This window comes from Eriocheir sinensis, chromosome 68 (genome assembly GCF_024679095.1).
Source record: "Eriocheir sinensis breed Jianghai 21 chromosome 68, ASM2467909v1, whole genome shotgun sequence".
NCBI classification, from domain to species: domain Eukaryota; kingdom Metazoa; phylum Arthropoda; class Malacostraca; order Decapoda; family Varunidae; genus Eriocheir; species Eriocheir sinensis.
The window spans coordinates 8370673-8384603 of NC_066576.1; the positions used below are offsets into that span (position 1 = coordinate 8370673).

The following is a 13931-nucleotide window of genomic DNA, read 5'->3' on the forward strand; positions in this document are numbered from 1 at the left end:
TTGTCCAGGGGGAGGTACCGCCCCCTCCCTTGTTGTGCTTTCCTTCCTACCATTGTATCTTTTTAATTTCCTGGTGCTCCCTTCACATGTATTAATAGTTGTATAATCTCACTCTGTCCTGCCTGGGGGTAGGGATGGCATGTTCCTCCCTTCTCCCTTGTTGTTTACCTGCAACAATAAACTATCAATCAATCAATCAATCAAGCACATAAGAACGTACCAGGGGCCTTGACACACAGTTTTTCGAATATAACATTTTAACAATACGTCGGACAAGGATAGTATTTTGGGAGACGATGATTGAGACCCCGACCTAATTGGCAAAAATAGGCTTGGGTGCCAAATGTTGATGATTACGATATTTGTAGGAGTAACTTTAAGGTAAACTTCACTAAAATATACAGGCACCAGTAGCGAGGCTGCAGGAGACCACAAGCTTGATATCTGAATATAAATCAACCAAATGAACCTTTTTACAACTGGTCCAACACCTGTAGCGTTTAAATTGATATAAAATTATCAAACTCATGAAAAAGTCAACTGTCAGAATCATCACGACTCTACAAAAAAAAAAAAAAAATGGGTGCTCACATTCTCCTTCCAGCACGAGAGGTGGTGTTCGTGTTATGCGGCAATACCTTCGCCCAGCCCGTCTGTCGTGTGTCGCTGCGTCACCGTAAGAACCGTTTCCGTTTACCGTTGACGAGGTTTCAGGCCGCGCTCCACCGCTAGGCAGCGCTCCGCGAGGGCCGGCAGCAATATTGTAATGTTACCCTCGATAATAATCCTCGATGCACTTATTCACAAACGTCGTAGTGAGTGAATAAGTCTTAACTTATTTCCTGCATTGCCTACTGATGTCCTTTTAGTAAACTTGGTATCAGATCAGTTTTCATGTCTGATATTTTCTTTGTAGAGGCGATCACAATGTCCAACGATTATTTCCGACTCACTCAACACTTATCACACACAATTTATCTTCAAGTACAAACACTAATTAAGAGCCATGATCGGTTATGTTACGAATTCTCTCAATTTCAGTCTGAAGAACTACACAGCACTGGTCACTCGCTGAGTGGTTGATTTCAGGCTTCTTGTACCTCATACAATTGATGCATTTCTTCTCAGCCACGGAGCAATCCTTTGATTTATGATTGCCAGAGCATTTGTAACACTTTGGGGCCTCTCCATTGTTCTTGGCAGTGCAGTTGGCCTCAAGATGGCCGTATCTCTGACAATAATAGCGGTAGGCGGTGGCTGAATGGATAGCAAGACGGCCCCGCGTTCAGGAGGACGCGAGTTCAATCCCCGACCGGTGCCACCAAGCTGGGATTTTTCAGCCGCCGCCGAGTGGCTTAAAACTACCCACATGCTGTCCAGAAGACCACCTATCAACCCGGACTCTAGATTCTAGGATTAAAGATGAGCTCCGGGAGGGCAGCATGAGCCAATGCAAGATGGCGCCACTATAAACACTCGCCTGCGCCAGAACGGGCTGGGCCGACCATCAGGACCCACCGGGAAGAAGCCTTGGACCGACCATCAGGATCCACCGGAAAGAAGCCTACCGGCGCAATAGGCCACAACGTGAAAAAAAAAAATAATAATAATAATGGACCGTATCGGCTATATAGGCAGCGCCACATGTCACCTTGATTATGCGGTTTTATATATATATATATATATATATATATATATATATATATATATATATATATATATATATATATATATATATATATATATATATATATATATATATATATATATATATATATATCCAAGATGGAGATTTCAGCGAAGGGGGAGTGGGTCAAGATGTGCTCCACTTTAGAGTTCAAATAGTCATAGAATTTTACATAGTTAGTAGAGTTAGGTGAGAGATAAACAGCACAGATATATTTAGTAATAGAGTGACAATGAAGTGTTAGCCAGATGGTGGAAAATTCTAAAGAGTCAAGGTCGTGGGCACGAGAGCAAGTGATGTCGTTGCGCAGATAGGCGCAACATCCAGCTTTGGATTGAAATTTAGGATAGAGATAGTAGGAGGGAACAGGGTAGAGATTGCTTTCAGTAGCCTCAAAAATATATATATATATATATATATATATATATATATATATATATATATATATATATATATATATATATATATATATATATATATATATATATATATGTATATATATATATATATATATATATATATATGTGTGTATATATCTATCTATCTATATCATGCGTGCGTGCGTGCCATAATAACGTAATATGCGTGACATAATAACGTAATAAAACCATAGCCGTACGTTACCTCGGTGCTCGTCTCCGCCTCCCTGGCCCTTGAGTCCACGGTCCAGTGCTTGAGCCCGTAAGGGTAAGGGTGCCGTTGAGGACATATGCCATAACTGCACGTGGCCTCGGTGCTCATATTCGTCGCATTGGCCCTTAAACCTGTGGTGGCTTAGAACCCAACACCTCGTCACGTTATGTTCTGAAGGCCACCAATCAACCTGGACCCAAGATCCTCCCGAAAAGAGGGTCAAAGATGAGCTCCGGGGTGCAGCATGAGCCAAGCATGATGGCTTCACCATACACACTTGGATGCGCCACAACGGGCTGGGGCCGACCACCAGGCCTCACCGAGAAAGCTTACCGGCGCCATTGGCAAAAACAGAAAAAAAAGGGACATAGGGGCAGTGTGACATCCGGTTATCACGACTACCTTCTCCAGGCTTGACTGTACCCGGTTATCGACCAGCCCGAAAGGGAGGATGACAAACCGAGTTCCCAGGCCGGGACTCGAACCTGGGCCAGCGGATTCGTAGCGAGGCACGCTGACCACTGCACCACGGAGGCGAGTAAGAAAGCACCGTGCTGGGACACAGGGCCAGTCACATGGGCGGCACCACAGTTACCTTTCCCAGAATTCCCCTCACACCCATTACCCGTTTGTCGACCACCCGGAAGAAGCATTCACAGCTGGGTGCCGACAGCCCGGAATAGAGATCAAGAGCGGGCCCGCGGGTTCGTGGCTGGACCTGCTAACCACCACACCATGAAGGCATCGTGAGGCCAGAAAAATATTATAATGGAGTGCTGGAGAGCTTGAACCTGGCCACACCCGGCACTCAACTCGGAAAATCTCAGAATGGCTGCACAAGAAAAACTCGTCCTCCTTCTAATCTTTGGCGCAACATTCTCATGCTAAGAAAAATGGATGAGCTACCATGTCTGCCCCCAAACGTTCCATTTTCAGTTTTTTTTTTTTTTTTTTTTGCCCCCAAACTTTCCATTTTCAGTTTTTTTTTTTTTTTGCCCCCAAACTTTCCATTTTCAGTTTTTTTTTTTTTTTTGCCCCCAAACTTTCCATTTTCAGTTTTTTTTTTGCCCCCAAACTTTCAATTTTAAGTTTTTTTTTTTTTTGCCCCCAAACTTTCCATTTTCAGTTTTTTTGCCAAACTTTCCATTTTCAGTTTTTTTTTTGCCCCCAAACTTTCCATTTTCAGTTTTTTTTTTTTTTTTGCCCCCAAACTTTCCATTTTCAGCTTTTTTTTTTCTGCCCCCAAACTTTCCATTTTCAGTTTTTTGTTTTGTTTTTTACGTCTATGCCTATAGCGCCGGTAGGCTTGCTTGAGGGGCCTGGATGGTAGTCGGCCCCAGCCCGTCATGGCGCAGGCAAACGTTTATAGTGGCGCCAGCTTCTCTTGGCTCATGCTGCCCCCCGGAACTCGTTCTTGATTCACTTGGACGGTTTCCTCTAGAGTCCGGGTTGATGGGTGGTCTTCAGGACAGCATGTGGGTAGTTTTAAGCCACTCGGCGGTGACTGAAGAATCCGAGGTGGTAGCGTGGGGATTCGAACTCGCGTTGTCCTCTACCTCTACGAACACACAACTCAAGCCTCGTGTTGTGGGGTCTGCTGCAAGGCAAGTCCTCCCCACCGTCTATAATTCCCCGCCACAAAATAACGTCAAGATAAGATAATACTTTATGGCTGCAGCATAAGGCGAGCTAGGCAGCCAGAGTTACAAGACCTGCCACAAGGAAGTTACCGTGAACAGGAATCGAACCCGTAACCTTACTGTCGTTAGCAGACCACAGCCACAGAGCCGCCGACACCGATGCGGGAAATGAGAAGAAAAGTAAAGAAATTAAATTCATGGAAATCCTTGTTTAAATATGATTTCAGTCAAACCCTGCAACCCCTACATTACCGTTAATCATTATCATCATCATCAGCGTCATCAGAATCACCACCACCACTACCATCATCACCACCACCACCACCACCACCACTACCACCACAACCACCACCACAACAACCACCAGCATCTTTAGCAGTATCCCAAACAGCCATGATCCCCCTTCCCCAACCCCTGCCTCGCCACGCGCTATCATCGTTACAGGCGGTAATGGGTGTTTGCCTTCCTCGTTGGGGGCCGTCCCTGGTAGATGTATAACGTAAGGGGAGCCCACTGAACCGAGGTCTCCTGGGGTCTGTTCCCTTCTCCTATAATTCCTTCCCCCTCCTGTCTCTCTCCGGTATATGACCACAGATGTTGCGCCGACTAAACGAAACTTTCCAACTTTTTCCACTGAACCGAGCAGAACAAACACAACAGTCATACCCAGGAACAACTGCACTCGGCTCCAATACCTCAGCTCATATTCTGCAACATAATTCATCTGCGCCTCAGCACACATTCAACAAGGCTTTGCTTGGAGTTGCGGGCCTCTCCATGGGTAGATTTATGATCCTGGTGGTAGTTTGACCATCTTTCTGTACCATGAACCTAAGAAAAAAATCAGTTACAACCCGACTGATCTGGAAATAAGTGACATGAGAGGCGGAAGCGTCTATCCATGCCGACCGTTGTCTACTCCGTTCCGTTCGTCAGTGTCGCGGTTGCTTTGGTGCCGGCAACAGGTGGGCTAAGGCGGCACACGGCGATGCGCTCCTTGGTAATACGTGTTCGCTCTATACGTTGATGTCCAGCAAAGGATTATTACTACACATATATTTGAACGTTAATGAATGGAAATATATTAAATCAAACCGCGATCGTTGGAATGTGGCCAGCGCTGTGAAGGTACGGTACGATATAGTATTTTTTTGTGATATGATATTTGTGTGTGTGTGTGTGTGTGTGTGTGTGTGTGTGTGTGTGTGTGTGTGTGTTCTAATGAGTGCGTTTTTAGGTTCATAGTACAGAAGAAGGGTCAGACTACCAGAGGGGTCACAAAACTACCTCTGGAAATACCCAAAACTCCTACGAAAGCCTTGTCAACTGAGCGCGTTTGGGCACCGAAATGTTTCACAATGTGACCCGCAGCAACCTAAGCGACAAATTAATAGTGAGTGTTTATCTTGCCAGGCAGTGTTTAAACAAGATCTGGAACGAGATGTATATTTTAGAGTTGTTTTAGTAATTTTACAATCATTTAATTTTGTGTAACCATTTCAGTTTACAATCCCATGATAACTCTACGACAGTGGTTCCCAAACTTCTATAGGGGCGAATTTTCCGTGGATCTTCAGTCAAACCACGATTTCCGGTGGCGTGGTTCTCATATTTCCGTGGTTTTCTGACGTGTCCACGATCTTCCAAAGCTACGGTAGATTTCACTGAAGGACGACGGTATTGCTCACCATCATCATCATCAGCAATAACACGAAACAAATGAGAACCAGCGGAAATCGTGGTTTGACTGAAGATCCACGGAAAATTTGCCAAGTGTAATAGCCCTTAAGAAATACTCACGCCCCCATCCTTTGTTCATATATATATATATATAGCCGAATCAAAAAAGTCCCGTTCAGGAGACAAGGAAGCCAGGAAGGCGGCGAGAGTGAATCACAGCGGGACGCACACGCTCAGCTGCCTCCCGTGTGTGTGTGTGTGTGTGTGTGTGTGTGTGTGTTACTAAGCCACGTTCATTGTATCGGCAGCACGTGAACGGAGGGATGAGGTGGAGTGGCCGTGGGAGGGGTCTGTGCGGGGGGAGGCGTTGCTGGAGTCTCCTCGTCACCATCGCCGCTGGACTCCTTCTTGGGATGCTCTACACTGCGACAACGATTGAATCTCTCATCCCGAAAAAGCTGTACGACTTGGAGGATGAGAACGACTTTGTGGTGGACGATGGTGGAGTCGCAAACGTCGCCAACCCAAACAGTAACGGTGGTGGTGGTGGTGTGGGTTTGGCGTCGGCGCGGGAAGGTCACTTGAATAACGATGAAAATGTGATTGTAACAAGTGAATCAGACTCGTCGGAGACACACCAAAGAGTTTCTCTCAGATTCAACACAAGCTCGACCTTCACCCCCAACGACTCGCGAAACCAAAGCATCGCAAACCACAAAACGATACTCTTCTACACCAAATTTTTCTCTAGTTCCTGGGATGGATATTTTAGCCAAATGGACTCCATGCACCAGTGTCCCGTCTCCGCCTGCACCTTCCTTCAGGACTCTCCCAACCCGGACGATGCAGACGCCTTGATATTCCACGCCTACGACTTCAATAAGGGGTCGCTACCAAAGAGGCGGCGTCCTGAGCAGCTGTATGTATGGCTCAGCTGGGAGGCACCTAGCTGGGAGGAGAGTGAGGGGATACGTCAGCTTAGGGCGAAGTTCAAGACATTCGGGAAGCTCCTTGAGAAACGGTACGAGTGGATGTTTGGACTCCCGGATTACTTCAACTGGACCATGACGTACCACCGAGCTTCCGACGTGATGGTGCCATACGGGGCGCTCTTGCCTCTGTCCGGTGGGTGAGTCGGACTTGGGAAGGGAGGATGGGTTGATATGGAGCCATAGGGCCATTTCCACAGTTCCCCATGATGGGTTCGTAAGCTCCCAAACCAATACCAGAGCCTTCGAAATTTCCTTGTATAGTGTCTGGTGTTTATATTTAAGTTCACAGATTTGATGAAACTGTACAGGAAAAGTCTTGTGTATTTAGTGTGGCATCGAAGACCTCCCCATTTTGGATTGTATGGGATTCTATAGTTTGGTTCGGGCTGTTACGAAGACACTGTGTTGGACTGTGAAATCGGCTCTTAGATTAGGAGAATTAAACGGCCTATTACACTTGGCAAATTTTCCGTGGATCTTCAGTCAAACCACGATTTCCGCTAGCGTGGTTCTCATTTGTTTCTTGTTATTGCTGATGATGATGATGAGTAATACCGTCGTCCTTCAGTGAAATCTACCGTAGCTTTGGAAGATCGTGGACACGTCAGAAAACCACGGAAATAGGAGAACCACGCCAGCGGAAATCGTGGTTTGACTGAAGATCCACGGAAAATTTGCCCAGTGTAATAGACCCTTTACCTAACCTAACCTAACCTAACCTAACCATAACTGAAGCACCTCCAACGAGAAGCGAACAGGCGGACGTCAGGAGGAGGAGAAGGAGGTGAAAGAATTGCTGCGTAAGAGAATAAGGGAGAAAAGGAATAAAAAGAAGACAAAAGGATGGAAATAGGAAACAAGAGAGAGAGAGAGAGAGAGAGAGAGAGAGAGAGAGAGAGAGAGAGAGAGAGAGAGAGAGAGAGAGAGAGAGAGAGAGACCCACCCCTTCCCTCCTTCCACGGAAAATATGTTGTTACCAAAAGAGCCCCGCGAAATTCAAATTGAGTATGATACAAGTGATTATAGCTCTGGCTTCTTTAAGATCCTGACCTAACACCCATCTATTAATCGGGGTTAATAGATGGGTGTTAGGTGATAGGATGATGGATAGATAGATTGATTAATAGACTGGCTGATTGCTGGGGAGTGAGTGTAGAGGTGACTGATGATATTTTTTTTACAGTAAATTAACCGGCTCAAAGGGTTAACTGTAGTAATATATAGATTTTGTACAGTAAATTAAGCGGCTCAAAGGGTTAACTGTAGTAATATATAGATTTTTTACAGTAAATTATGCAGCTCAAAGGGTTGATAACTGTAGTAATATATAGATTGTTTACAGTAAATTATGCCGCTCAAAGGGTTCATAACTGTAGTAATATATAGATTTTTTACAGTAAATTATGCAGCTCAAAGGGTTGATAACTGTAGTAATATATAGATTTTGTACAGTAAATTAAGCATCTCAAAGGGTTAACTGTAGTAATATATAGATTTTTTACAGTAAATTAAGCGGCTCAAAGGGTTGATAACTGTAGTAATATATAGATTTTGTACAGTAAATTTGGCATCTCAAAGGGTTGATAACTGTAATAATATATAGATTTTGTACAGTAAATTATGCAGCTCAAAGGGTTGATAACTGTTATAATATATAGATTTTTTACAGTAAATCAGGCAGCTCAAAGGGTTGATAACTGTAATAATATATAGATTGGTTAATGGAAAGAGGTGGAGGACGTTCGGAAAGGCCTTTTTTTATGCAGTGGACCGGTAATGGTGGATGTTGATGCTTCTGTCCGTAGGTGAAGCTGACCCGCTACGCCCAGCCCTCCTCGACAAGTCCGGACCCGCCTACGTGAGCTACCTGAAGGCGCTGGAGTCTGCTACGCTGCTGCAGGGGAAGAGGGAGGACGGGGAGGACTGGGCGGCCTTCTTGACGAGGCCTAAGTTAGTGGCCTGGATGGTGTCACACTGCAGCACGACCTCGGGTGTGTGTGTGTGTGTGTGTGTGTGTGTGTGTGTGTGTGTGTGTGTGTGTGTGTGTGTGTGTGTGTGTGTGTGTGTGTGTGTGTGTGTGTGTGTGTGTGTGTGTGTTTAATAATAATAATAATAATAATAATAATAATAATAATAATAATAATAATAATAATAATAATAAACGGTTTATTGCATGAAGTACCAGACAGCCCTAGAGCTGAAAATATACATCAATGGAAGATGAAATGAAATGAATGAGACAAATGAACAAAGTAGTATGATTGAAAATAAGAAGGAAAATAGAAATAAAAATAATAGTGTGTGTTTATGTGTGTGTGTGTGTGTGTGTGTGTGTGTGTGTGTGTGTGTGTGTGTGTGTGTGTGTGTGTGTGTGTGTTGTCATGATCTTGGCAAGGATTACGTTAGATAGAAGGTTCTATAAGTAACGTTGCCAGTTAATAGCCAAGCTGGGATAGACAATACATGCTACTCTTGGCAAGCCTAGGTAGACTTTCTCTCACCTTGTGCTCTGGGGAGGGATAACCAACCCACCATTTCTTAGATAACATCAATATTTAGAGATAAAGTAAGTCACAGAATATTCCCCCGCACAGAAACAACACACATATCTCCACTGATAACCCGTGATCCTCCAATACACACCATCCCATCACCACGATACTCACACCCCACGCTCACCCCACCTCCGCCTCACCCCGTGACTCAGGCAGACAACACTACAACGCCTCACCTCAAATTCTCACAGCAATGCATCGATGCAGCAAAAAAGACACTTTTTATTCAAGAATACAGATGTGATACTTCCGCTCTACAATAGTTTAGTCAGACCCCACTTGGAATATGCGGTACAGTTTTGGTCTCCCCACCATGCAAAGGACATTGTTAAATTGGAAGGTGTTCAGCGTCGGGCAACAAAAATGATCCCTTCCTTGCGCAACAAATCCTACGAAGAAAGGCTTTCCACCCTTAACATGTTCTCTCTCGAGAAACGTCGCCTCCGAGGAAAACTGATCGAATGTTTTAAAATACTTAATGGTTTCACGAATGTAGACAGATCAACATTGTTTATGTCCGTGTACTGTGTTGCTGATTTTGGTAGGACGAGGGTTGTACTAAGTGACTGTAGCTACTTCCCCTGCAACCTGAACACCCTGCTCTGATTATCCTACCCTGTATACCCTCCCCAAATACCCTGCCTGAACACCCTGCCGGCCCTGTCCCCTTTCTCAAGCCTCCGTGTCGGCAGGTCGAGAGTATTACGTGCGGGAACTTCGGTGGCACATTGAGGTGGACGTGTTCGGCGCCTGCGGGGAGCGGCAGTGCCCAAAGGACCACATGGAGGATTGCTACACCAGCGTCCTCCGTCCCACCTACAAGTTCTACCTGGCCTTTGAAAACAACCTGTGCGAAGACTACCTGACAGAGAAGGTGAGACAGCTGGGCAGAGATGGGAACACTTCTGGCACGAGCGATGCGTGAAACTATGAGGCGCCCTCTTTCTGCATGGCCTCACAATTTTTTTTTTTTTTACAACAAAGGAGGCAGCTCAAGGGCACAAAATAAAGGAAACAATAATAAAAAAAAAAGCCCGCTACTCGCTACAAATATTTACTCTTAATACTGAAGTTCTACCTGTCCTTTGAAAACAACCTTTCTTGCCTCTCTTTCTATCTTCTATCGATATTTTCAAGCTGACTGCTCTTCTGAACTTTATAACTGCATGCATCCCCCCCTCCCGCGGCCTCGCCACACACGACTTTCTACTCAAGTTCATCCCTTTACTGTCCAAATCCCTTACGCAAGAGTTAACCAGCATCTTCACTCTTTCATCCCTCACGCTGGTAAACTCTGGAACAATCCTCCTTCATCTGTATTTCCTCCTGCCTACGACTTGAACTCTTTCAAGAGGAGGGTATCAGGACACCTCTCCTCCCGAAATTGACCTCTCTTTCGGCCACCTCTTGATTTTTTTTTTAGGAGCAGCGAGTAGCGGGCTTTTTTTTTATTATTGTTTCCTTTGTTTGTGCCCTTGAACTGCCTCCTTTGTTGTAAAAAAAAAAATTAAATAAAAGGATATATTTACACCTGTATCTCCGCCACTAACGCTCTGCCGCTGGTGTGTGTTGGGGCCCTCAGGTGTGGCTGCCGCTGATCCACGGGCTGGTCCCGGTGGTCTACGGCGGATCGCGGTACTCAGACTTCCTGCCCCCTCACTCCTATGTGGACGCCACCCACCTGCGGCCCCAAGAGCTGGCCAGCCTCCTCACCAGGTGCGCGTACGGGGGGTGGGCATGGGGGGAGTGAGGGGGTGGGGGAAAGTGAGGGGGTGTGAGGGGAGTGAGGGGGGGAGGTGTGTGTGTGTGTGTGTGTGTGTGTGTGTGTGTGTGTGTGTGTGTGTGTGTGTGTGTGTGTGTGTGTGTAACAGCCTCTCTTTCACACACTCCATCTCAAACATGTAAAAATCATACCCATACTTCACTGATTTAGAACTTGGATAATCTATTTTTCGCTTAGGGGAGCAGTGACATATCGGGCTCTTATCAATCTCTGCCTTTTAGTTTTATCCTTTGCTGTAAAAAAACAAACACGGGAACACAAGAACTAAACAGATTATTAATGCCTCGCCTCCTTTGTCCAGCATTGCGAGTTCACCAGAGCAGTACGGGCGTTATCATCTATGGCGGAAGTATTGGCGGCCGAAACGGAGCCTTCCCCTGTGCGAAATCTGCCTCTTGCTGCATCGGACGGCTCGCAGCAGCAACGCGGGGGCAGCGACGCGGCGCCCACACTCACAGTACTACCGCGACCTCCGGGAGTGGTGGTGGGGGGTCAGCAATTGCACGACTCACTACCCGTGGAAGCGATACCCACGCCACTAGTGAACTGCAAGGGTGCAAGATCGGAGCCTACGCCCCTTCTGCAAGCTCTTCCTTCCGAGGCCATTCCCTTGACGGCAGTTCCAGTAATGGTAAATCTTAACACGTCTGCTGCGATTGGCTTGGATTTAGCCTTTACTGGTAGCCTGGAAACATATACTCCCAGGTCACCTACCCTTCTTCTTTCGCTGGGTCATATTCTTAACCCCTTGAGTGCGTATTTATTACCAGAAGACATCACCAAGCTACAGGAATGGAACAAAAAGTGGCTGCTACAATTCAATGAAGAAAATGTAAAGTCCTGCACCTTGGGAGGGGATATCCAGCACACCAATACCACATGGGAAACACTCCACTATCCACCACAGAGGCAGAGAAAGACCTGGGAGTGTATGTTACCAGGCTACCAGTGAAGGGATATCCAGCACACCAATACCACATGGGAAACACTCCACTATCCACCACAGAGGCAGAGAAAGACCTGGGAGTGTATGTTACCAGGCTACCAGTGAAGGGATATCCAGCACACCAATACCACATGAGAAACACTCCACTATCCACCACAGAGGCAGAGAAAGACCTGGGAGTGTATGTTACCAGGCTACCAGTGAAGGCCAAATCCGTGCCAATCGCAGCAGACGGGTTGAACTAATTTCCTATATCACGGATCCGCGACGCTTACAGGAAACTCGGAAATGTATTAGTTGTCTGAGTAACACGCGGAAAATCAATTTAAATGCCCTTAGCTGAAGTAGGTGAGTGGATCGAGGCAGGAAGATGTGGCGGGCTAGCTGTGGTGAATGAGGAGGTTTCCCTGCATGAGAGGATTGGCCAACCATAGACAGCTACTTATGCTACGCTGAGCTTTTTTTTTTTTTTTTACAACAAAGGAGACAGCTCAGGGGCACAAAAAAAAGGTAATAAAAAAAGCCCGCTACTCGCTGCTCCTAAAAAGAATCCAAAGAGGTGGCCGAAAGAGAGGTCAATTTCGGGAGGAGAGGTGTCCGGATACCCTCCTCTTGAAAGAGTTTAAGTCGTAGGCAGGAGGAAATACAGATGAAGGAAGACTGTTCCAGAGTTTACCAGCGTGAGGGATGAAAGAGTGAAGATGCTGGTTAACTCGTGCGTAAGGGATTTGGACAGTATAGGGATGAGCATGAGTAGAAAGTCGTGTGTGGCGGGGCCGCGGGAGTGGGGGGAGGCATGCAGTTAGCAATGTGGTATACATATGCGGTATACATACGTACAAAGCAAGAATAATCCCAAACGTGGTGGTGACGGCGAGACGGTACCCGGCCGTAGGTGCTGACGGGTCGGGGTCTGGGTAGAAGAGCTGGCTTCGTGAGTTACGATGACGCTTCGAGGCTTCAACACGTGACGTCACTTATCCGGCACCTCAGCCAATACACAGCCTCGAGACGCTGGTATAAAAGTTAATTCTCTCATGCATTGGTTCAACAGTCTCGAATTCGAATCCTAACAGTGCACTTGTATAATAACCCAAGTGCAAATTGCCCAAATAGCGCTTAATTTCTCCCTATTAAAAGGTAATTATATACAGGAATTTCCGACAGTAGTAATAGTGTGGTACAGAAATCCAAATTAATATTTCGTCAATGTACTCCTCTGTCCTCCATCCGTCAGTCACGCAGGCACTCGGGCGGCAGGGCGCCATCAACCTAGAAAAACACCCATGAGAACCGATAATCTCAGTTTCGGCCTTAGAAGTTAGTGTGAGCGGCGGAAGCGTCTAGGAATGCCGACCTACCATAGCGAAACCAAATTGTCGAGTCCGTTTTGGCGTTGGCTCCCGCGGGTCCATTTCTCCCCTCTGCTCTGCCACACTGCCCAAACACCTATTTTTTCCTCTCATATGTTACCTATAGCTTACATATGAGAGGGAGAGATAGGTGTTGGGGCTGTGTGGCAGAGCAGAGGGGAGGAAAGGCCCCGCGTGATGCCTATGCCAGACTGGCCTCGACATATTTGGAAGACTATAGGGGTTGTATTACTAAACATTTCGTTGTCCAAGTTCACATATTTGACAAGGCTTTCGTAGGAGTTGTATGCATTTCCAGGAGTAGTTTTGTGACCCTGGTGGTAGTTTGACCCTTCTACTGTACCGTGAACCTAAAGAAACACTCATTAGACAAGGTTTTCGTAGGAGTGGTAGGCATTTCCAGGAGTAGTTTTGTGACCCTGGTGGTAGTTTGACCCTTCTACTGTACCGTGAACCTAAAGAAATACTCATTAGACAAGGTTTTCGTAGGAGTTGTATGCATTTCCAGGAGTAGTTATGTGACCCTGGTGGTAGTTTGACCCTTCATCTGTACCGTGAACCTAAAGAAACACTCATTAGACAAGGTTTTCGTAGGAGTGGTAGGCATTTCCAGGAGTAGTTTTTATTACCCTGGTGGTAGTT

General features: G+C 46.0%; 1 protein-coding gene and 1 long non-coding RNA gene across 2 annotated transcripts; one reads left to right on the forward strand and one right to left on the reverse strand.

Moving 5' to 3' along the window:
• Window positions 1–5824: 5824 nt before the first annotated feature.
• On the forward strand, window positions 5825–12093 carry LOC126988099 (alpha-(1,3)-fucosyltransferase C-like). The gene is made up of 5 exons (XM_050845906.1): window positions 5825–6765; window positions 8438–8623; window positions 9880–10061; window positions 10770–10903; window positions 11272–12093. Exons 1-5 carry the CDS (start codon window positions 5964–5966, stop codon window positions 11510–11512), a joined length of 1545 nt encoding a protein of 514 aa, XP_050701863.1. The 5' UTR covers window positions 5825–5963; the 3' UTR covers window positions 11513–12093.
• On the reverse strand, window positions 11912–13328 carry LOC126988100 (uncharacterized). Its single transcript, XR_007741452.1, has 2 exons — window positions 12090–13328; window positions 11912–11990 (listed from the first exon to the last, which is right to left on the reverse strand). It is a non-coding gene; the product is annotated as an uncharacterized LOC126988100 (long non-coding RNA).
• Between the last annotated feature and the right edge of the window lie 603 nt (window positions 13329–13931).